At 42.3% G+C, this 24,910-nt stretch overlaps 1 protein-coding gene across 4 annotated transcripts; it reads right to left on the reverse strand.

The window, feature by feature from the left end:
* Positions 1-1,600: 1,600 nt before the first annotated feature.
* Positions 1,601-23,695, reverse strand: LOC115166657 (dynactin subunit 4). Of its 4 annotated transcripts, XM_029720398.1 has the most exons (15): positions 23,531-23,695; positions 22,500-22,570; positions 22,328-22,363; positions 21,526-21,704; positions 21,042-21,085; positions 20,312-20,419; positions 19,234-19,254; positions 18,818-18,891; positions 18,435-18,547; positions 17,282-17,391; positions 17,076-17,149; positions 16,906-16,960; positions 16,355-16,462; positions 9,913-10,010; positions 1,601-1,887 (listed from the first exon to the last, which is right to left on the reverse strand). In XM_029720398.1, the coding sequence occupies exons 1-15, from the start codon at positions 23,663-23,665 to the stop codon at positions 1,671-1,673; spliced, it is 1,443 nt and encodes a 480-aa protein (XP_029576258.1). In that variant the 5' UTR covers positions 23,666-23,695; the 3' UTR covers positions 1,601-1,670. The 4 variants fall into 4 exon arrangements, with proteins under 4 accessions (XP_029576258.1, XP_029576260.1, XP_029576259.1 ...); XM_029720400.1 differs by lacking the exon at positions 22,328-22,363; XM_029720399.1 differs by lacking the exon at positions 19,234-19,254.
* Between the last annotated feature and the right edge of the window lie 1,215 nt (positions 23,696-24,910).

The raw sequence follows: 24,910 nt of genomic DNA on the forward strand, positions 1-24,910 counted from the left end.
ACTGTTCCTAGGCTGTCACTGAAAATAAGAATTTGTTCTCAACTGACTTGCCTTGTAAAATATAAGCACTGTTGACAGTGACTCACAGCTGCCATCTACAGGAGGCAGCATGCCATTACACCATATCATAAACAACCCTACAGCTCCACCTTGTGGTAGCACTGTCAACATGCACTAAATGACAAAGGCAAATTGATTAGACTACAGTTTAAAGACAAACAATACATGAAAAGGTGAAAACACAAAATGATTATAATAAAGGCTATTGACAGCCAAAAAGTCCTGATTTTAACTTTAATTAGAGAAATAAATTGTCAGTGAGTTGTGATTTTTGGTTGGTTGGTCCTCGTCTCTCGTTTGGGGGATGAGCCCATTGCCTTCAACTCCTCTCCAATAACACAATAAACACAAGGTGTTTTTAAAACATTAATTTTATTAGCCAGTACAGGTTAACCGTGTTGTAAGGCTCTGTCTAACAAACCAAGGGGGAAATTCCTTCCAGACAAATCAAAATGGTGCCAGTGAAAGATAATACATTGCTACCAGCCCCTCCTTGTTGGTCACATCTTCAATAGAAACCCTCCAATCAATATAAACTTTACATTTAATTCAAATGTATGATTGACCGATAGTGTTAAAGTAATATAATCTTACCGCTGCAGAGTACCTCTGACAAACTGACACATTTACAGATCTCACTACTTCAATACTGCTAATAGAAATGACTGGACTTTAGTACTGAAGACAACAGCAAAATAACTCCCAACTCCTTAATCTCACCCTACCGTCAACCCAGAGAGGAGTTACAGTAATGACATCATCTAAGATACATTTATTAGTAGGTAGATGTAGCCTGGCATAGCATGCAGGTAAATAATCTTCATACTTAGAGGAGGATGATGAAGATAATGCCTAAATTGAAGCGTGAAGCAGGAAAGGGTCTCTGGAACTGCTTGGGGGTACAGAAAAGTGTGCGAATGTGTGTGTGTGTGTGTGAGAGATATGTGATCCAATGCATGTACAGTGTGTGTGTGTGTGTGTCTGTTGTATATCTGTTAGTGTGTTCTCCCTCTCGTTCTACTATATATACAGAGTATACGAAACATTAGGACCCTGAGGTGCCGCGCCGCCCCCCCCCTTTGGCCCTCAGAACAGCCTCAATTCGTCAGGACATGGACTGTGCAAGGTATAGAAAGGTGTACCACAGGGACGCTGGCCCATGTTGACTCCAATGCTTCCCACAGTTGTGTCCAGTTCGCTGGATGTCCTTCGGGTGGTGGACCATTCTTGATACACATGGGAAACTGTTGAGCGTGAAAAACCCAGCAGCGTTGCAAACCGGTGCGCCTGGCACCTACTACCATGCCCCGTTCAAAAGGCACTTCAATCTTTTGTCTTGCCCATTCACCCTCTGAATGGCACATATACACAATCCATGTCTCAAGGCTTGAAAATCCTTCTTTAAACCTATTTCCTCCCCTAGATCTACACTGTTTGAAGTCAATAAGGGATCATAGCTTTCACATGGAGTCACCTGGTCAGTCTGTCATGGAAAGAGCGTAAAGTTTTGTATACTTAGTATATGTGTATTTTGAGTTTCTGCTTCTTTGTGTGTGTGTGCGCGTGTGCGTGTAAAAGATATGTATTCGGTGTGTGTGTGTGTAAGCTCTTCACGCTATGATCGGCCCCAGGCTGAGCTCCACGTGGTGTGTGAGCCAGATGGCCTCGGTGGGGGCATCGCCCTCCTCGCTCGGCCTTATGGGAGCCGCCAAGTTGCGGAAGTCGTGGCGGATCTTAAAGGACACCGTGACATCACCGTCCTCCTCGCGCTGAGGGACCACCTTGATGAAGAAACCGATCTTATTGGATTTCCTGAAGGCCACCACGCTGGAGGAGAGACGGGAGCAGAGAGGGAAGGTTAGGAGACCAGGGGCAGAAGTAAAATGGCACCCTATTCCCTATAAAGTACACTTCTTTTAAACTAGAGCTAATGTCCTTGCTCCTCAGTTCATACAGCACGAGGATCTCCTTCCAGAGAGACATCAGGGGACAGTAACATACTCTGTTTCACGGAATCATAGCTCTCTCTGGATATACTGTCCTTGTCCATACAGCCAGCTGGGTTCTCAGTTCATTGCGCAAACAGGAATAAAAGAACTCTCTGTGAAGAAGAAAGGCGGAGGTGTATGTTTTCATGATTAACTACTCATGGTGTGATTGTGATAACATACAGGAAGTCAAATGCAGACCGTATTACCTCCCAGGAGAATCCTCTTCTGTTAAAGTCACAGCCATGTATATTCCCCCTTAAGCTTATACCGCGACGGCCCTCAAAAGAACAAACGCTAGACTTTATGCAAACTGGAAACCGCATATCCTGAGGCTGCATTTATTGTAGCTGGTGATTTCAATTAACAAAGCAAATTTGAGGAAAATGCTACCGAAGTTCTATCAACACATTGACTCTAGTACTCGCTTAGAATTTTTTTTTTTTTTTTTAAATAAATAAAAACACTAGACCACTGCTACTCTGAGAATAACATTGATGTTTACACGGACAAAGTTCATCAGGAAGTATATAGAGGATGTTGTTCCCACTGTGACTATCAGAACCGACCCTAACCAGAAACCGTGGAGAGATGGCAGCATTTGCGCAAAACTGAAAGCGCGAACCACCGCATTAAACCATGGCAAGTTGACGGGGAATATGGTTGAATACAAAACAGTGTAGTTATTCTCTCCGTAAAGCAATCAAACAGGCAAAACGTCAGTATAGAGACAAAGTGGAGTCGCAATTCAACGGCTCAGACGAGACATATGTGGCAGGGTCTACAGACAATCACAGACTACGAAAAGGGAAAACCAGCCATGTTGCGGACACCGACATATATGTATTTATTATGGATCCCCATTAGCTGCTGCCAAGGCCAGGAAAATTAAGGCAGTTTATACCATTTTTAAAACAGTACATTCACAGATTTCACAACACACTGTGTGCCCTCAGGCCCCTATTCCACCACTACCACATATATACAGTACTAAATCCATGTGTACATGTGTGTATAGTGCGTATGCTATCGTGTGTGTGTGTGCATGTGTCTGTGCCTGTGTTTGTGTTGCTTCACAGTCCCCGCTGTTCCATAAGGGGTTTTATTTGATTTACTTTTTAAAAAAATCTAATTTTACTGCTTACATCAGTTACTTGATGTGGAATAGAGTTCCATGTAGTCATGGTTCTATGTAGTACTGTTCGCCTCCCGTAGTCTGTTCTGGAATTGGGGACTGTGAAGAGACCTCGTGGCATGTCTATTTGAGCCAGTAAAGGGGACTTTATTCATCTTAGGTAGCGGAATGACTTTTGCTTCCCTCCAGGCCTGAGGGCACACACACTTTCTAGAAGGCTTAAATTGAAAATATGGCAAATAGGAGTGGCAATATCGTCCTCCATTTTCCTCAGTAATTTTCCATCCAAGTTGTCAGACCCCGGTGACAACAATTCTTCCACACTTACTTTACAGAATTCAAAATTACAATAATCGTCTTTTATAATTTGGTCAGATATACTTGGATGTGTAATATCAGCGTGTTTCTGGCATGTCATGCCTAAGTTTGCTAATCTTGCTAATCTTGCCAATGGAAAAAATCATTAAAGTAGTTGGCAACATCAGTGGGTTTTGTGATGAATGAGCCATTTGATTGAATGAACGATGGAGCTGAGTTTGCCTTTTTCCCCCCCGAAACGTAATTTAAAGTGCCCCAAAGCTTTTTACTGTCATTCATCTTCGTTTCATAGTAGAATTTCTTCTTCTTATTCTTCTTATCGGTTGTGCAGCCAGACTTACTTGCCATTCCTTTTACCTCATCCCCTCTCAACCATACCGTTTTCTAAATTCCTCATTGATCCACAGAATTTAACCGTTTTTAGTAATTTTCTTAAAATGGGTCCATGCTTATTAGTAACCGGAATAAGCAATTTCATAAATGTGTCAAGTGCCCGGTCTGTCTGCTCCTCATTACACACCACGGAACAACAAATATTCTTTACATCAACAACATATGAATCACTACAAAACTTATTGTATGACCTCTTATACACTATATTAGCCCCAACCTTTGCAACTTTGGTTTTCCTAGATGTGGCTACTGTATTGTGATCACTACATCCGATGGATCTGCATACTGCTTTAAAGCTAATTTCTGCAGCATTTAGTAAAGATGTTATCAATACATGCTGGTGATTTAATTCCTGTGCTTTTTGTGACTACCTTGGTAGGTTGACTGATTAACCTGAACCAAGTTGCAGGCATTGGTTACAGTTCGAAGCTTTATCTTGAGTGGGCAGCTTGATGAAAGCCAGTCAAAATGTAAAATAATATAAATATATATATATTTTTTTTAAATCACCCAGAAAATATACCTCTGTTGATATCACATACATTATCAAGCATTTCACACATTATCCAGATACTGACTGTTAACACTTAGTGGTCTATAGCAGTTTCCCACCAGAATGGGCTTTAGGCGAGGCAGATGAACATGTAGCCATATTGTTCGGACAGTATATTACATTATTTCACCTTTATTTAACCAGGTAGGCTAGTTGAAAACAAGTTCTCATTTACAACTGCGACCTGGCCAAGATTAAGCAAAGCAGTGCGACAAAAACAACAGAGTTAAACAAACAAACTTACAGTCAATAACACAATAGGGAAAAAAATTGAAAAATCTATGTACAGTGTGTGAAAATGTAGAAGAGTAGGGAGGTAGGCAATAAATAGGCCATAGAGGGGAAATAATTACAATTTAACATTAACACTGGAGTGACAGATGTGCAGATAATGTGAAAGTAGAAATACTGGGGTGCAAAACAGCAAGAGGATAAGTAATAATATGGGGATGAGGTAGTTGGGTGTGCTATTTACAGATGAGTATGTGACTATGGCTGGGGGGGGTGGTCAAGAGGGGGGCTAGTCTCCCCGATCTGAAGTTGGAAATGTTTCATTTTTTAAACACCTGAAAGCTTTTTCCTGTATCGAGAGCCATAATCATTGTGCTTAATTCTCTGTAAAAAAAAAATCTATTTTTCTGCATATCTCTTGAGCTGTCTGTAGTTTCAAGTTTTTATTAGTCGTGTTTACAGGATACACATGGTATCCAATGAAATGCTTACTTGCAGGTTCCTTCTGGACAATGCAACAACACTAAGAAATAATAAAAGATAAGAAAACGAACATAAAGTAAACGGCTCAGTAGAATAAATATTTTAGCATCAGTAGTATCATGTAGTATTCCTGATCTGGGAGGCTGAGAGATGAGTCTTCCGATTCAAGATCCAGAAGTGTTCTAGATTTAATTTTGGATTTGGATTGGAGATGCTTAATGTGAGTCTGGAAGGAGAGTTTACAGTCTAACCAGACACCTAGGTATTTGTAGTTGTCCACATATTCTAAGTCAGAACTGTCCAGAGTAGTGATGCTCGTCGGACGGGCGGGTGCGGGAAGCGATCGGTTGAAGAGCATGCATTTAGTTTTACTAGCATTTAAGAGCAGTTGGAGGCCCCAGAAGGAGTGTTGTATGGCGTTGAAGCTCGTTTGGAGGTTTGTTAACACTGTGTCCAAAGAACACTGTGTCACATCCTCCTTATAAAACCTGTTTTGTTTCCAAAAGGTATCGAAATTGTGAACAAAAGTTACACCCATTGAGTTGCAATAATCACTTAACCAGTTGTGAAGAGAAAGAATCCTGCTAAAACGTTCAATGCCGTGATTCAGAGAGGACACAGGGCCAGATATGATGGGTCTTTTATTAGTGTATTTTATTAGTGTCTGGCAGAGAGTCAAGTCAGCTCTTTAAAATCCAGTCACAACTGTTTAGAGCTGCCCTTCATAATGTATTAAAACCCACATGAACTATGATAGAATCGATTCTCATGTCCAATCGGGAGCAGCTTAGTAATGTCATTTACTCGCGCTCCGGGATAGGACTTTGTTTTTGCACCAGGAACGGTCACATTTCATACCATGGAGCTGCCCAAAAATCACAGCTGGCGAGAATGACGAGGAAATCCGAGAGGCAGGATAACTTGAGCCCCTTGCAGGCCGCCGACAGGTGGAGAAGCCCCGTTCGATTCAGAGCAGGGACGGAAGGTTGCCGACCTCGAAATCATAGTGGTAGACACTGCGGCCGCAGATACAGGCTCAAACCAGTGACGAAGGTGCAGGAAGATCAGGGTCCAGGATGGTGAAACTATTCGTTGTTTGTTTCTGTGCCGGGCCTCTTGTTGGGAGTGTAGACCGCTTTTGCGGGAGGCCGCCGGCTTCGGTTTCCACTGATCGTGACATGCGACCATCATCAATTGCCATGCTCCTCTTTCTGTGCTCCTTTGACTCCACTATCAGGTGGGGGATCTCCGGGCAACAGCTGCCAGTCGGATAACGACAAATGACAAGGCGGAGATGCATCCAACAAGAGTGAACATCGTCTAGCCACCGGCATAGAAAATGTAAACATTCAACTCTGCGTTTCCGTATTGGAACTCCGATGTGATCCGGTTTTGTCACAAAACAAAGCGTAGCAGAAACAGCTCCTTCAGTGCTGGAACTGTTCGTTTACTTCTCCAGATAAAAGAGGACGTCATTGCAAAACTCATCTGGTACCAACTTCGTTAGCTTGATGGCTATCAGCTTAGCGTCTCTGTCAAGCAGGCATCAACCTGTCTATTAAACGGGATTCCAGGACAAGAAAATAGTGGTCCTAGCTGATAAAAGCTAACTGCGTCTCGGAATCCACGCAAAAACAAGTTCTGTGTTCGTATTTAATGAATATCGGTTTTGCTTCAATCAAAAATAACAAACCAAGTGTTTTCAAGCATACAATGTTCAGCTGCGCACTCTGATGACGTATGAAGGGGGGGACAAGCTAAACACCTTCTCCCACTTTGAGGATAACAGTGCCAACGACACGGCCCGCTCCCAAGGACTGTGGCCTCTCGTTCTCCATGGTCAACGTGAGTAAGACATTTAAGCATGTTAACCCTCGCTAGTCTGCCGGCCCAGACAGCATCCCTAGCCGCGTCCTCAGAGCATGTACAGACCAGTTGGCTGGAGTGTTTACGGACATATTCAATCTCTCCCTATCCCAGTCTGCTGTCCCCACATGCTTCAAGAAGTCCACCTTTGTTGATGTACTCAAGAAAGCAAAAGTAACCAAACTAAATGACTATCGCCCCGTAGCACTCACTTCTGTCATCATGACGTGCTTTGAGACTAGTCAAGGATCATATCACCTCCACCCCCAGGTGGTGAAGGTAGGAAACAACACCTCCACTTCACTGATCCTCAACACTGGGGCCCCACAAGAGTAGTAGGCTTTATTACCAACAATGACTAGACAGCCTACAGGGAGGAGGTGAGAGCCCTGGCGGAGTGGTGCCAGGAAAATGAACTCCCCATCAACAAAATTAAGGAGCTGATCGTGGACTTCAGGAAACAGCAGATCCACATCGGCGGGACCGCAGTGGAGAAGGTGGAGAGCATCCTGTCGGGCTGTATCACCGCCTGGTATGGCAACTGCGCCCCCCCAACCGCAGAAGGGTAGTGCAGTCTGGCCAACGCATCGGGGAGGGGGCTGCCTCCCCTCCAGGACACCGCCTCCCCTCCAGGACACCTACAGCACCCGATGTCACAAAAAGGCCAAAAAGGACATCAACTACACGAGCCACTGCCTGTTCACCCCGCTACCATCCAGAAGGCGAGGTCAGTACAGGTGCATCAAAATTGGGACAGAGAGACTGAAAAACAGCTTCTATCTCAAGGCCATCAGACTGTTAAATAGCCATCACTAGGCGGCTTCCGCACGGTTACGTAACCCCGCACCTTAGGGGCTGCTGCCCTATAGACAGACTTGGAATCACTGGCCACTTTAACAATCTTTACATGCTGCTTTACTCATCTCATATATACAGTTGAAGTCAGAAGTTTACATACACTTAGGTTGGAGTCATTAAAAATCGTTTTTCAACTCCTCCACAAATTTCTTGTTAACAAACTATAGTTTTGGCAAGTCAGTTAGGACATCTACCTTGTGCATTACACGTAATTTTTCCAACAATTATTTACAAACAGATTATTTCACTTAATCACAATTCCAGTGGGTCAGATGTTTACATACACTAAGTTGACTGTGCCTTTAAACAGCTTGGAAAATTCCAGAAAATTATGTCATGGCTTTAGAAGCTTCTAATTGACATCATTTGAGTCAATTGGAAGTGTACCTGTGGATGTATTCCAACTCAGTGCCTCTTTGCTTGACATCATGGGAAAATCAAAAGAAATCAGCCAAGACCTCAGAAAAAAATTTTGTAGACCTCCACAAGTCCGGTTCATCCTTGGGAGCAATTTCCAAACGCCTGAAGGTACCACGTTCATCTGTACAAACAATAGTACGCACATTTAAACACCATGGGACCACGCAGCCGTCATACCGCTCAGGATGAGACGCCTTCTGTCTCCTAGAGATGAACGTACTTTGGTGCGAAAAGTGCAAATCAATCCCAGAACAACAACAAAGGAACTTGTGAAGATGCTGGAGGAAACAGGTACAAAAGTATCTATATCCACAGTAAAACAAGTCCTATATCGACATAACCTGAAAGGCCGCTCAGCAAGGAAGAAGCCACTGCTCCAAAACTGCCATCAAAAAGCCAGATTAGGGTTTGCAGCTGCACATGGGGACAAAGACCGTACTTTGTGGAGAAATGTCTGGTGAAACAAAAATAGAACTGTTTGGCCATAATGACCATTGTTATGTTTGGAGGAAAAAGGGGGAGGCTTGCAAGCCGAAGAACACCATCCCAACCGTGAAGCACAGGGGTGGCAGCATCATGTTATGGGGGTGCTTTGCTGCAGGAGGGACTGGTGCACTTCACAAAATAGATGGCGTCATGAGGCAGGAAAATTATGTGGATATATTGAAGCAACATCTCAAGACATCAGTCAGGAAGTTAAAGCTTGGATGCAAATGGGTCTTCCAAATGGACAATGACCCCAAGCATACTTCCAAAGCTGTGGCAAAATGGCTTAAGGACAACAAAGTCAAGGTATTGGAGTGGCCATCACAAAGCCCTGACCTCAATCCATAGAAAATGTGTGGGCAGAACTGAAAAAGCGTGTGCGAGCAAGGAGGCCTACAAACCTGACTCAGTTACACCAGCTCTGTCAGGAGGAATGGGCCAAAATTCACCCAACTTATTGTAGGAAGCCTGTGGAGTGCTACCCGAAACATTTGACCCAAGTTAAACAATTTAAAGGCAATGCTACCAAATACTAATTGAGTGTATGTAAACTTCTGACCCACTGGGTATGTGATGAAAGAAATAAAAGCTGAAATAAATAATTCTCTCTACTAATATTCTGACATTTCACATTCTTAAAATAAAGTGGTGATCCTAACTGACCTAAAACAGGGATTTTTTACTAGGATTAAATGTCAGAAATTGTGAAAAACTGAGTTTAAATGTATTTGGCTAAGGTGTATGTAAACTTCGACATCAACTGTATATACTATATTATAAACTGGGTGGTTCGAGCCCTGAATGCTGATTGGCTGACAGCCGTGGTATATCAGACTGTATACCACGGGTACGACAAAAGTTATTTATACTGCTTTAATTACGTTGGTAACCAGTTTATACTAGCAATAAGACACCTCTAGGATTTGTGGTATATAGCCAATATACAACAGCGAAGGGCTGTGTCCAGGCACTCTGCATTGCGTCGTGCCTGGACACAGCCCTTGGAGGTGTGGTATATAGCCAATATACAACGGCTATATACCACACCTCCTCGGGCCTTATTGCTTAATTCTACTGTATAAAATGTGATATGATATGACCATATTGCACTTAAGACTTACTCTGGGTCGTCCTGGAAGTCCTGAGGCTCAGCCAACTCGTCGTATTCTGCTGCAGCATCCTTCCCTGCCAGGACCAACTCCTTGGTAGGAACCATCACCTATAAACAACAATATTAACATCAACAACAGAGGTAAAGGGGTGAGAGGTCAGCAGTAGCTTTGGAAAGGGAGGGTATATTACTGGAAACTTTCGAAATTTACCAGTAAACTACCAGAATTGTGGTATCTTTCAAGGCTTTTTGGGGCGGCAGGTTGCCTAGTGGTTAAAATCTCTCGTTCTGCTCCTGAACAAGGGAGTTAACCCACTGTTCCCCGGTAGGCTGTCATTGTAAATAACAATTTGATCTTAACTGACTTGCCTAGTAAAATAAAAGTTTAAATTTGATTAAATTAAATAAAAATGATGTAATCTATCACAAGACATCTAGTGGCCCTTATGGGTACTTTAGCTTATCATAGGAGTCTAATAATTGCTGGCCCTCTGTATGGCCTTATCACAAAATAATTGTATTATTAAAAAAAAAAAAAAAACTATAATGAACAATGAGAAAGCTGTAAAAAAATATATATATATCCTAAATGTAAACCATCAACTTAGTGATTACCATCAGTGTTTACTATGAGGGTTTCAGCCATATATATTTGAGATTCTTCAAAGTAGCCACCCTTTGCCTTGATGACAGCTTTGCACACTCTTGGCATTGAATGAGTAGATTGTTTCCAAACTTTTGACTGGGACTGCATATATATATATATATATATATATATATATATATATATATATATATATATATATATATATATATATATATATACACTGCTCAAAAAAATAAAGGGAACACTTAAACAACACAATGTAACTCCAAGTCAATCACACTTCTGTGAAATCAAACTGTCCACTTAGGTAGCAACACTGATTGACAATAAATTTCACATGCTGTTGTGCAAATGGAATAGACAACAGGGTGAAATTATAGGCAATTAGCAAGACACCCCCAATAAAGGAGTGGTTCTGCAGGTGGTGACCACAGACCACTTCTCAGTTCCATTGCTTCCTGGCTGATGTTTTGGTCACTTTTGAATGCTGGCGGTTCTTTCACTCTAGTGGTAGCATGAGACGGAGTCTACAACCCACACAAGTGGCTCAGGTAGTGCAGCTCATCCAGGATGGCACATCAATGCGAGCTATGGCAAGAAGGTTTGCTGTGTCTGTCAGCGTAGTGTCCAGAGCATGGAGGCGCTACCAGGAGACAGGCCAGTACATCAGGAGACGTGGAGGAGGCCGTAGGAGGGCAACAACCCAGCAGCAGGACCGCTACCTCCGCCTTTGTGCAAAGAGGAGCAGGAGAAGCACTGTCAGAGCCCTGCAAAATGACCTCCAGCAGGCCACAAATGTGCATGTTTTTGTTGTCAGCACATTCAACTATGTAAAGAATAAAGTATTTAATAAGATTATTTATTTCATTCAGATCTAGGATGTGTTGTTTAAGTGTTCCCTTTATTTTTTTGAGCAGTATATATATATATATATACTGGCGAGTGTAGAGAGTATAGAGATATTGTTATCCACGTCGGCACCAACGATGTTAGGATGAAACAGTCAGAGGTCACCAAGCGCAACATAGCTTCAGCATGTAAATCAGCTAGAAAGATGTGTCGGCATCGATTAATTGTCTCTGGCCCCCTCCCAGTTAGGGGGAGTGATGAGCTCTACAGCAGAGTCTCACAACTCAATCGCTGGATGAAAACTGTTTTCTGCCCCTCCCAAAAGATAGAATTTGTAGATAACTGGCCCTCTTTCTGGGATTCACCCACAAACAGGACCAAGCCTGGCCTGCTGAGGAGTGACGGACTCCATCCTAGCTGGAGGGGTGCTCTCATCTTATCTACGAACATAGACAGGGCTCTAACTCCTCTAGCTCCACAATGAAATAGGGTGCAGGCCAGGCAACAGGCTGTTAGCCAGCCTGCCAGCTTAGTGGAGTCTGCCACTAGCACAGTTAGCGTAGTCAGCTCAGCTTTCCCCATTGAGACCGTGTCTGTGCCTCGATCTAGGTTGGGCAAGATTAAAAATGGCGGTGTTCGCTTCAGTAATCTTACTAGTATAAAGACCTCCTCCATTCCTGCCATTATTGAAAGAGATTGTGATACTTCACATCTCAAAATTGGGTTACTTAATGTTAGATCCCTCACTTCCAAGGCAGTTATAGTCAATGAACTAATCACGGATCATAATCTTGATGTGATTGGCCTGACTGAAACATGGCTTAAGCCTGATGAATTTACTGTGTTAAATGAGGCCTCACCCCCTGGTTACACTAGTGACCATACCCCCCGTGCATCCGGCAAAGGCGGAGGTGTTGCTAACATTTACGATAGCAAATTTCAATTTACAAAAAAAAAACAATGACGTTTTCATCTTTTGAGCTTCTAGTCATGAAATCTATGCAGCCTACTCAATCACTTTTTATAGCTACTGTTTACAGGCCTCCTGGGCCATATGCAGTGTTCCTTACTGAGTTCCCTGAATTCCTATCGGATCTTGTAGTCATAGCAGATAATATTCTAATTTTTGGTGACTTTAACATTCACATGGAAAAGTCCACAGACCCACTCCAAAAGGCTTTCGGAGCCATCATCGACTCAGTGGGTTTTGTCCAACATGTCTCTGGACCTACTCACTGCCACAGTCATACTCTGGACCTAGTTTTGTCCCATGGAATAAATGTTGTGGATCTTAATGTTTTTCCTCATAATCCTGGATTATCGGACCACCATTTTATTGCGTTTCCAATTGCAACAAATAATCTGCTCAGACCCCAACCAAGGAAGATTAAAAGTCGTGCTATAAATTCTCAGACAACCCAAAGATTCCTTGATGCCCTTCCAGACTCCCTCTGCCTACCCAAGGACGTCAGAGGACAAGAATCAGTTAACCACCTAACCGAGGAACTCAATTTAACCTTGCGCAATACCCTAGATGCAGTTGCACCCCTAAAAATTAAAAACATCTGTCATAAGAAACTAGCTCCCTGGTATACAGAAAATACACGAGCTCTGAAGCAAGCTTCCAGAAAATTGGAACGGAAATGGCGCCACACTAAACTGGAAGTCTTCCGACTAGCTTGGAAAGACAGTACCGTGCAGTATCGAAGAGCCCTCACTGCTGCACGATCATCCTATTTTTCCAACTTAATTGAGGAAAATAAGAACAATCCGAAATTTCTTTTTGACACTGTCGCAAAGCTAACTAAAAAGCAGCATTCGCAAATGGAGGATGGCTTTCACTTCAGCAGTAATAAATTTATGAACTTCTTTGAGGAAAAGATCATGATCATTAGAAAGCAAATTACGGACTCCTCTTTAAATCTGGGTATTCCTCCAGGGCTCCATTGTCCTGAGTCTGCACAACTCTGCCAGGACCTAGGATCAAGGGAGATACTAAAGTGTTTTAGTACTATATCTCTTGACATAATGATGAAAATAATCATGGCCTCCAAACCCTCAAGCTGCATACTGGACCCTATTCCAACTAAACTACTGAAAGAGCTGCTTCCTGTGCTTGGCCCTCCTATGTTGAACATAATAAACGGCTCTCTATCCACCGGATGTGTACCAAGCTCACTAAAAGTGGCAGTAATAAAGCCTCTCTTGAAAAAGCCGAATCTTGACCCAGAAATTATAAAAAACTATCGGCCTATATCGAATCTTCCATTCCTCTCAAAAATTTTAGAAAAAGTTGTTGCGCAGCAACTCACTGCCTTCCTGAAGACAAACAATGTATACGAAACGCTTCAGTCTGGTTTTAGACCCCATCATAGCACTGAGAATGCACTTGTGAAGGTGGTAAATGACCTTTTAATGACGTCAGACCGAGGCTCTGCATCTGTCCTCATGCTCCTAGATCTTAGTGCCGCTTTTGATACCATCGATCACCACATTCTTTTGGAGAGATTGGAAACCCAAATTGGTCTACATGGACAAGTTCTGGCCTGGTTTAGATCTTATCTGTCGGAAAGATATCAGTTTGTCTCTGTGAATGGTTCGTCCTCTGACAAATCAATTGTAAATTTCGGTGTTCCTCAAGGTTCCGTTCTAGGACCACTATTGTTTTCACTATATATTTTACCTCTTGGGGATGTCATTCGAAAACAAAATGTTAAATTTCACTGCTATGCGGACGACACACAGCTGTACATTTCAATGAAACATGGTGAAGCCCCAAAATTGCCCTCGCTAGAAGCCTGTGTTTCAGACATAAGGAAGTGGATGGCTGCAAATTTTCTACTTTTAAACTCGGACAAAACAGAGATGCTTGTCCTAGGTCCCAAGAAACAAAGAGATCTTCTGCTGAATCTGACAATTAATCTGGATGGTTGTACAGTCGTCTCAAATAAAACTGTAAAGGACCTCGGCGTTACTCTGGACCCTGATCTCTCTTTTGAAGAACATATCAAGACTGCTTCAAGGACAGCTTTTTTCCATCTACGTAACATTGCAAAAATCAGAAACTTTCTGTCCAAAAATGATGCAGAAAAATGTATCCATGCTTTTGTTACTTCTAGGCTCGACTACTGCAATGCTCTACTTTCCGGCTACCCGGATAAAGCACTAAACAAACTTCAGTTAGTGCTAAATACGGCTGCTAGAATCCTGATTAGAACCAAAAAATTTGATCATATTACTCCAGTGCTAGCCTCCCTACACTGGCTTCCTGTTAAGGCAAGGGCTGATTTCAAGGTTTTACTGCTAACCTACAAAGCATTACATGGGCTTGCTCCTACCTATCTTTCCGATTTGGTCCTGCCGTACATACCTACACGTACGCTACGGTCACAAGACGCAGGCCTCCTAATTGTCCCTAGAATTTCTAAGCAAACGGCTGGAGGTAGGGCTTTCTCCTATAGAGCTCCATTTTTATGGAATGGTCTGCCTACCCATGTGAGAGACGCAGACTCAGTCTCAACCTTTAAGTCTTTACTGAAGACTTATCTCTTCAGTAGGTCCTATGATTAAGTATAGTCTGGCCCAGGAGTGTGAAGGTGAACGGAAAGGCTGGAGCAACGAACCGCCCTTGCTGTCTCTGCCTTGTCGGTTCCCCTCTTCCCACTGGGATTCTCTGCCTCTAACCCTTTTACAGGGGCTGAGTCACTGACTTACTGGTGTTCTTCCATGCCGTCCATGGGAGGGGTGCGTCACTTGAGTAGGTTGAGCCACTGACGTGGTCTTCCTGTCTGGGTTGGCGCCCCCCCCTTGGGTTGTGCCGTGGCGGAGATCTTTGTGGGCTATACTCGGCCTTGTCTTCGGACGGTAAGTTGGTGGTTGTAGATATCCCTCTAGTGGTGTGGGGGCTGTGCTTTGGCAAAGTGGGTGGGGTTATATCCTGCCTGTTTGGCCCTGTCCGGGGGTATCATCGGATGGGGCCACAGTGTCTTCTGATCCCTCCTGTCTCAGCCTCCAGTATTTATGCTGCAGTAGTTTATGTGTCGGGGGGCTAGGGTCAGTCTGTTACATCTGGAGTATTCTCTTGTCTTATCCGGTGTCCTGTGTGAATGTAAATATGCTCTCTCTAATTCTCTCTTTCTCTCTTTCTTTCTTTCTCTCGGAGGACCTGAGCCCTAGGACCATGCCTCAGGACTACCTGGCATGATGACTCCTTGCTGTCCCCAGTCCACCTGGCCATGCTGCTGCTCCAGTTTCAACTGTTCTGCCTGCGGCTACGGAACCCTGACCTGTTCACCGGACGTGCTTGTTGCACCCTCGACAACTACTATGATTATTATTATTTGACCATGCTGGTCATTTACGAACATTTTAACATCTTGACCATGTTCTGTTATAATATCCACCCGGCACAGCCAGAAGAGGACTGGCCACCCCTCATAGCCTGGTTCCTCTCTAGGTTTCTTCCTAGGTTTTTGGCCTTTCTCAGGAGTTTTTCCTAGGGAGTTTTTCCCAGCCACCGTGCTTCTTTCACATGCATTGCTTGCTGTTTGGGGTTTTAGGCTGGGTTTCTGTACAGCACTTTGAGATTTCAGCTGATGTACGAAGGGCTATATAAATAAATTTGATTTGATATATATATATATTTTTTTTTATTATTATCATTTTACTGTGACTATGTATTTGCTGTCAATGTTTTGGGGCCAAACTAGTAGTTGTGAAATAAGTAAATAGAAGAGTTACAGAGTGAAAATAAAGCCATTGTTGATTATGATGCTTTTATCAATTCATTTGTCTATTTTCTCTTGAACCACATGGTCTATCTATTAGAAACTCATGGATACAGAAGAAAAATATATATATAAATACATGTTTTCAAGTATAAATTACCAAAGTTGCGATAGAAAATCTATGGCAATCTGTTACTTACCAAACTTACTAAAGATCCCGGGTAACATTGGTAAATTACTGGTAGCTTTGCAACACTAATCAGCAGTACCTTAGCAGTGCTGTTGATGTCCTCTGGGTCTCCCTCCTCACAGCCCACCAGGGTGACGTGGGTAATATTCTCCACTGGGTTGGTCAGGGTGAGCAGCACCTGGCTCTCCTACAGACAACATGATACCACTCATACTGTAAGTCATTCTGCTCTCCTACAGACATGATACCACTCATACTGTAAGACATTCTGCTCTCCTACAGACAACATGATACCACTCATACTGTAAGTCATTCTGCTCTCCTACAGACAACATGACACCACTCATACTGTAAGTCATTCTGCTCTCCTACAGACAACATGATACCACTCATACTGTAAATCATTCTGCTCTCCTACAGACAACATGATACCACTCATACTGTAAGTCATTCTGCTCTCCTACAGACAACATGATACCACTCATACTGTAAATCATTCTGCTCTCCTACAGACAACATGATACCACTCATACTGTAAGTCATTCTGCTCTCCTACAGACAACATGTGGACACAGAATGTCTTCGAACATGTTTTGGGACCTGATTCCGATACTTGAATAATTGACTTACCTTCTGGAAGCGCAGGTTTGGAATGGACATTATTCTGACTTCAGGTATGTAACTCCTTTAGGATTGAAAATAACATCACTTTACTGAGAAATAATACATCAACACCAATAATCAGAGTAGAAAACAAGGTGAATGTGTTCGGTACAGAGGAGATGCTAAGCGATACTTACACAGCCACCAGCTGGATTTTGAACTTTATTGAGGTTGGGTTGAATTCTGGCTTGCTCAGATTGTGCTCACATTTCTAGGAAGAAAAGCAACATTTCTACCATGAGTAATCAAGATAAATTGACAGAAAAACCAACTGTAAAATAGTAGAAAAATGCCCTTTCTTGAGAAGGTTAGTGTAGTGTAAAGTACTGTGTCATAAACTGACCCTGCATCGCAGAGAGCGCTTGATCAGCAGGTGTTTGTGTTTGGGGTGGAGCTGAGAGGCTCCGGCAGGCTGGAAGTCAGGCTGGAGCAGCCGCTGACGCAAGGATGTCACTGTAATACATAACAAAACATGGTCAACCAGACAAAACATGGTCAACCAGACAACAAAACATGGTCAACCAGACAACAAAACATGGTCAACAAAACATGGTCAACCAGACAACAAAACATGGTCAACCAGACAACCAAACATGGTCAACCAGACAACCAAACATGGTGAACCAGACAACAAAACATGGTCAACCAGACAACAAAACATGGTCAACCAGACAACAAAACATGGTCAACAAAACATGGTCAACAAAACATGGTCAACCAGACAACAAAACATGGTCAACAAAACATGGTCAACCAGACAACAAAACATGGTCAACCAGACAACAAAACATGGTCAACCAGACAACAAAACATGGTCAACCAGACAACAAAACATGGTCAACTGGACGTGGCAGATTTGAAAACAACCACAGCATACCCTGGCTATGATATAGCTGTAGACTTCCTTATAACAAATAGCTCTAAGGAAAAGTAGTGGATGAAGCTGGAATCCTTAGTTGCTAGATTATTTTTTATTAAAATGAATGATCTGTACCCATTGACTCTTGAAGAATAGAACTTATAAATGCCTCATGAGCTTTGTTCAACTGTCGTACCCCATCTCAACACAAAATATAAGCTTGTTTTACTCAAAACGTTTGTAAACAACAAATGTAAAACACTGTATAGCCTCATAACATGGTTAAAACAATCATTTTAATATCATGGCTGGTCAGTCCTTGCATCCATAGCTCTGTCTATTAATCTGAGAGTGGTGACATTTCTCCAGCCCCATCGCTCAGATCTTTACCAAAACAGGGGAGGGTAGAACACTTTATTATTGTATCAATTAACGATTGTAGCTTTTAAAAAAAAAGTACTAATCATTGTTACCCTCAGGTAGATGGATAGGTCTGGTGTAGAGTTAGTGTGGAGATCAAGGTCCAGGGTTAGGGGTTAGTGCTTAGGGGTTGTTGTCTCTTACCCTCAGCTAGATGGATAGGTCTGGTGTAGGGTTAGGGGTTAGGGGTTAGTGCTTAGGGGTTGTTGTCTCTTACCCTCAGGTAGGTTGATGGGTCTGGTGTAGCAGTCTTCAGGCAGTGGTTCCACTTCATCTAAGGCCTGAGCTGGCTCTATGTTAATCTCCTTCTGGTCTTCACCTTCCTTCAGACTGGAATAGGGACCGACACAGTGAAGGCCATTATAGGAGACAGGGACAGACACAGGGGCAGACATTATAGGAGACAGGGGCAGACATTATAGGAGACAGGGAAAGCTGTATTTATGAACTAACAGCATGGCTTTATCCCAAACTGCACCCTCTTCAGCGAACAACATGATTTGTCATGTACAATAAAGGAATTGTGCTGTATAGTACCAGGATGTGATACTCATACATTAATGAACAATAACATTTTCGTGAATGGAATGTAATACTCACGAAAGACCAGCCAGACTGGTGATAGGAGCTCCAGGTCTCTGTCTCTGTAGTCTGGTACCCAGACCATACTTCTCCTTTATAGAGCAACACAACACAAATGTCAACTAACTCAGACAGACAGACATCACCACGTGGTAGACGTACAGGAGAGGAAACACTGGCATTTCTATTGATAACTGTTAAATGTTTATAGGAAAACATTTACTAGCATAAATGCCTAAAATAAAATTGTGATCGAAGTCAAAGAAATAAACCAAACCTAGAGAAATATTTTTGGTTTGAACGACGAGAACACAAATCTTTATGTTCACAGTGAGTTACAACCCTCTACTATACTACAGGCTAAAATCAGTTTTAACATTACATTTCCGAGAGAACAGTGTTTGACTATCAAAGTTGTGAAAAATACAACTCACCACCACATGAATAGTGTGTTGCTGGGGGACGGAGGGGTTAAAACCAACATATCAGCGTGCAGAAGCAAAGACAAAGAAGAAAGTATCAAGTGAAACCAAAGCAGCAAACATGGCAGGTAACTGACGACATGCAACAGCAACAGAAAAGCATTAGTGGTAGAGCTGAAGACTCTTCAGCTGCAGTAGCTAGTATATAGCTAGCTAGCACACAGCTAGCTTATAGTGACCCTTCAGCTGCAGTAGCTAGTATATAGCTAGCTAGCACACAGCTAGCTTATAGTGACCCTTCAGCTGCAGTAGCTAGTATATAGCTAGCTAGCACACAGCTAGCTTATAGTGACCCTTCAGCTGCAGTAGCTAGTATATAGCTAGCTAGCACACAGCTAGCTTATAGTGACCCTTCAGCTGCAGTAGCTAGTATATAGCTAGCTAGCACACAGCTAGCTTATAGTGACCCTTCAGCTGCAGTAGCTAGTATATAGCTAGCTAGCACACAGCTAGCTTATAGTGACCCTTCAGCTGCAATAGCTAGTATATAGCTAGCTAGCACACAGCTAGCTTATAGTGACCCTTCAGCTGCAATAGCTAGTATATAGCTAGCTAGCACACAGCTAGCTTATAGTGACCCTTCAGCTGCAATAGCTAGTATATAGCTAGCTAGCACACAGCTAGCTTATAGTGACCCTTCAGCTGCAGTAGCTAGTAACATTATATAGCTAGCACACAGCTAGCTTATAGTGACTCGTCAATGTTCCAGTATGCCGCAGGCTCTAACCTACACATGAACTATACATGCAGTTCAATCAATGTCAACATACCGGAACATAACACTACATCATGTTGCCTTGTTAATTTCAGCCCGCCACCAGCAGGGTTAATAACACAGCCATAACCATCACAACAAACAAAGATTAAAAGCATATTTGAGAATGCTCATTATAAAAATAAAATAAAAAAAAGTGGGAGCTGGGTTGTGGTTATTGAGAGAGGTTTAACGTATAAAAAAAAAGTCAGGTTCGTATTCCAGAGAGAAGTGTGAAAGCTGAGCATGTTATCTGCCGGAGTGTGTGCGGTGTACCGAGAAGGCCAGTGGCATATAGGGTCGTCGCCTGGCCAGCTTCTTCCTGTCCCTCTCCAGTTTCTCTCTCTGGGCCAGCTGCTGGTAATACTCTATCAGTTTATTGATCTGAAAGAAAAATACCATGAGTATCTGGAGGAAGAATACACATAACATGAGTCTGACTGTCATAGGATAGAGAACCATGTATACTGTATACAGTATACAATATATATAATATATATATATATATATATATATCTCATCAGCATACCCCTTGTATTTATTTATTTATTTAACCTTTATTTAACTAGGCAAGTCAGTTAAGAACAAATTCTTATTTAAAATGACAGCCTACCAGGGAACAGTGGGTTAACTGCCTTGTTCAGGAGCAGAACGACAGCTTTTTACCTTGTCAGCTCAGAGGATTCAATCTAGCAACCTTTCAGTTACTGGCCCAACGCTCTAAACACTAGGCTACCTGCCGCCCCACCCATGTATGTTACCAGCAGGATATAAATAGTAGAAAGCACAAGTCAAAGCCAACACTTAGGCCTAGGGCCTGTATCAGGAGTGTGTCTATTTGTGGTTGATCACACAGTGTTTTTTTTTAAATACAGCATCAATTACAATAGACTCTATGTAACTTCCAGTGTCACAGCATTCTATGGCCTGGGGTTGTCTAGCTCAACATGTGAGCAACACTTGAGAGAGAGAGAAAATAGATCAGACCAAAAGGAAGGCAACATACCCGTTGAGTATGAGGGTTGTCCGGCTCCTGCCATCCTCCACTGGCTGAAGTGAAGACAAAAAAAAGTGAAATAGTCCTCCAGAAAACACCCAACAAGTCAATCACATAACAGACATGTAGGCTACTAGTCATGTACACGATAAGGGACACATCTCTATTCAGTTACAATTCCAAACAAAGCTCCATACATCAGATATTAATTTGTTTAGCATTTCAACCATTCTAACATAGCCTATTAACAAGTCAGTCCCATATATCTCCCCCTCATCACCAGTGCAGGGGGGGGGGGACACTTCCTTCAGTAGATTAGTATCTAAGATCATCAGCAAGGTTTGCTATTTGATTTGGTTGAAGCCATTTCTCACACTCACTCAGCCACAGAATAGTTGGCCTAGCTTAACAAAGGCCCAATATAAAATAAATAGTCAACAGTCCAATATCTCCCCCTCATCATCATCATCAGTAAGGTAGGCCTGGCACTCACCCACAGACTTGTCAGCCATGCCCACATCTCTGGATGTCCAGCGACAGAAGCCACAGGCCAGGTAATAGGCCTTCTTCATGGTCGTCTTGCTGGGGTCGTCAGGAAGAGGGGCTGGGATGTTGGTTGCCCGGGTGGACAGGGTGTGCATGCAGCATGGGCAGTCGAAACAGTTGGCACACCTGGGGCACGCAGAGAATGAAGGTATAGCTAGTTAGAACAAAGGTAGTGTTTATTCAACCGGAAAGAAATAGTCGCAGTACTCAAACCCAATGCTAGCTTTTATGGCTTTCCTTAAACCTAAACTAGGCTATAACTAACCTTAACCTAATATTCAACACCCACAGAATTACATATATAATAGTGATGGGAAGGGGGGTTAATAGTTACATATCGGGATATTAATTTTTGCAATATTATTTTTTGCGAGAAATTGGCTGTATCTGCACCAAAGCGCTAGTATTTTTCCTTCAGAACTTGTTCTCCATCTTTTTAAATAGGGAGTCAATTTGTTTTCAGCGCTTTATTTCCATTACCGATCAACAACAAAAAAAACATCTCATGGCTCTCTCTTGTCCCTCTGCAGCAGCAGACATATGGTGAGCAATATGTTTGGAACATCAAAATCGCAATAAAAATCTGGAGTATCAGATCACAATACATATAGAATTGTAAGAATCGCAATACAGCGGCACCGAAGTATCGTGATAATATCGTATCTTGAGGTCCGTGGCAATTTCACAGCATTAATATAGAAAATAAACATGAATGATAGATAACCCTAAGCTTAACCTCTATGCCTAACCTGAAGTTTTCGTTCAGCTGGTTGCATATCCTCTTCCTAGAACAAAACAGAGAGCTGGGAAATGTAGGCTGGATGCATTGGGTGTCAATGGCTACACAATAAGTAATAAGTCTATGCCATAGACCGTATATAAACAGGTCTATGCTGATGCTCAGTTACAAATGTTTCTCACCTGTTCTTCTTCAGCTTTGCCTCTGCTGAAGGCATATTCTCCAGGCAGCTTGGACAGTAATGTGAGTCCACCTAGAAACCAGAGGCAGCATTCAACAATCTATGTTAGTGGCACCTTATTTGGGGAGAACGGGCTTGTGTTAATGACCGGAGCGGAAATTCGTGGAATGGTATCAAATACATGCCATTCGATTTGCACCGTTCTCGGTCATTATTATGAACCGTGGTTCGTGGGAATACATACATGTACACTGCTATCCATCGTAGCTAGCTAGTAGTTATAACTGCACAGATAGATATTGGTTCATGCTGAAACATGATTAGTATGCGTTAGCAACCTATCAGCTTCAGCATAATAAAAATGTTAGTTTCTGTGGTGAGGGTCACTGTCAGTTGTGTGGCTGTGTAAATGAACAATCATAGCTGTCTGACGTGGCACGTATCAACTAGATAAATAGTTAGCCAGCTACCTAAATAAGATATTTCCCAAGAATAAACGAACTCTGTCAAAATGTGTTTGATAGATCTGAGACCGCACTGTGGTCGATGTGTCTGGGTGTGGTAATGAATAGAGTACGTTAGCCAGCAAGGAGGCTGTGAAGCTAGCTAACAATTAAAAACGCTTTTCAAATGGTTGTTGGGTTTAAATTGTATTTCCAGTGGGAATTTGTGTCACTGTTAATTGGACAAAATAAGTTACTAGTGAACACAAACGATGTATTATGTTGTTTGGCTAGCTGTCTTGCTTGATTGTTAACAGTTAGCTTAGCTAGGTAGCTAGATAAACGTACAAGATTATGAAAGTAGGACGGAAGTAAAGACGAAATATCCGGCCAATCACACGACAGAGCTGTTTAATAAATATTGATTGGCGTGCGATATGGCAAATGAGATTAAAATATTTATTTACAGGGGCTGGACTATGTTGACCAATCCCTCCCAAACCGCTAACGCTACGAGCTAGCTAGCTAGCTAGCTAGCTCTAGGATTGAGACAGTTAGCCACAGTAGTGTTGACATTTTCGTCACTTACCTCGTGAGACACACATTCTAGGGAACGCAATTCACTGCAATACCGACAAAAATAAAGTGTCGACAACGGCGATCGGATCTTTTTCTCTCCATGAACTAGGTAGAGAACCCTGTCAGGCTGCAAAAGGGACGCCATCTCTAACTGATGCAGCGTTCAAGAAGAACTGGAAACACGGAAGAATACGAGGTCAAATAATGACGTCAGTGATCTTCGGGTCGGAAAGTTGGAGCTCCGGAAAGAGGCCCGAGTTCATAAGTTGGTATTCCGAGTTGGGTGGCCGTTCAAATCGATTTTTCTCAGTCTGAGCTAGTTTTTTTTCCGAATTCCCAGTTGTTATGAAGGCGCTGACGTATGAAGTCAGCGCCTACATAAAAAAATAAAAAAATAATAATAATAAAACCCCATGCAAAAAAAAATAATTTAAAAAATGCATGAAATGAAATGAAATGTATGCATTCACTACTGTAAGTCGCTCTGGATAAGAGCGTCTGCTAAATGACTAAAATGTAAATGTAAATGATTTCCGAGTTCCGATCTCCCAATTTTTGTGAACGCGGCATGAATCCCCAGGCGTCAACGTCACCTACTGTTGTCGTTTGGTCCATGGCGCCACCGGTTGGTGGGTTATGATCATGTTTTTTTGGTGAGGTGAAGTTTTATTTTAAACCAACAGGGGGCAAGCTTTGTTCCATGCGTACATAGAGTACCCTTTCAAAAGTTTGGACCTAGTTCAAGGGTTTTTCTTAATTTTGTAACTATTTTCCACATTGTAGAATAATAGTGAAGACATCAACACTATGAAATAAGACATATGGAATCATGTGGTAACCAAAAAAGTGTTAAACAATTCAAAATATATTTTAGATTATTCAAAGTAGCCAAATCAAATAAAAAATCAAATAAAAAATTGAATTTTATTGGTAACATACACATGGTTAGCAGATGTTATTGCGAGTGTAGCGTAATGCTTATGCTTCTAGATCCGACAGTGCAGCAGTATCTAACAGGTAATATCTAACTATTCCACAACAAAAACCTAATTTCTAACAAATTCCACAACAAAACCTAATACGGATAAGAATTTTAAGTATAAAATATATGGATGAGCCACCCTTTGCCTTGATGACAGCTTTGCACACAATTGGCATTCTCTCAACCAGCTTCATTTACATTTTACATTTACGTCATTTAGCAGACGCTCTTATCCAGAGCGACTTACAAATTGGTGCATTCACCTTATGATATCCAGTGGAACAACCACTTTACAATAGTAAATCTATATCTTTTTGGGGGGGTGGGGGGGGTAGAAGGATTACTTTATCCTATCCCAGGTATTCCTTAAAGAGGTGGGGTTTCAGGTGTCTCCGGAAGGTGGTGATT

Source organism: Salmo trutta, chromosome 3 (assembly GCF_901001165.1).
Source record: "Salmo trutta chromosome 3, fSalTru1.1, whole genome shotgun sequence".
NCBI classification, from domain to species: domain Eukaryota; kingdom Metazoa; phylum Chordata; class Actinopteri; order Salmoniformes; family Salmonidae; genus Salmo; species Salmo trutta.

Bases quoted from the DNA above. Each gene is read 5' to 3' on its own strand.
- LOC115166657 (XM_029720398.1), bottom strand. From the start codon at position 23,665: ATGGCGTCCCTTTTGCAGCCTGACAGGGTTCTCTACCTAGTTCATGGA. The intron at 22,571-23,530 runs GTAAGTGACGAA...TCTGGTTTCTAG, and splicing joins TAGAATGTGTGTCTCACGAG to GTGGACTCACATTACTGTCC. The intron at 19,255-20,311 runs GTACACCGCACA...TCCGTCCCCCAG, and splicing joins ATATGCCACTGGCCTTCTCG to CAACACACTATTCATGTGGT.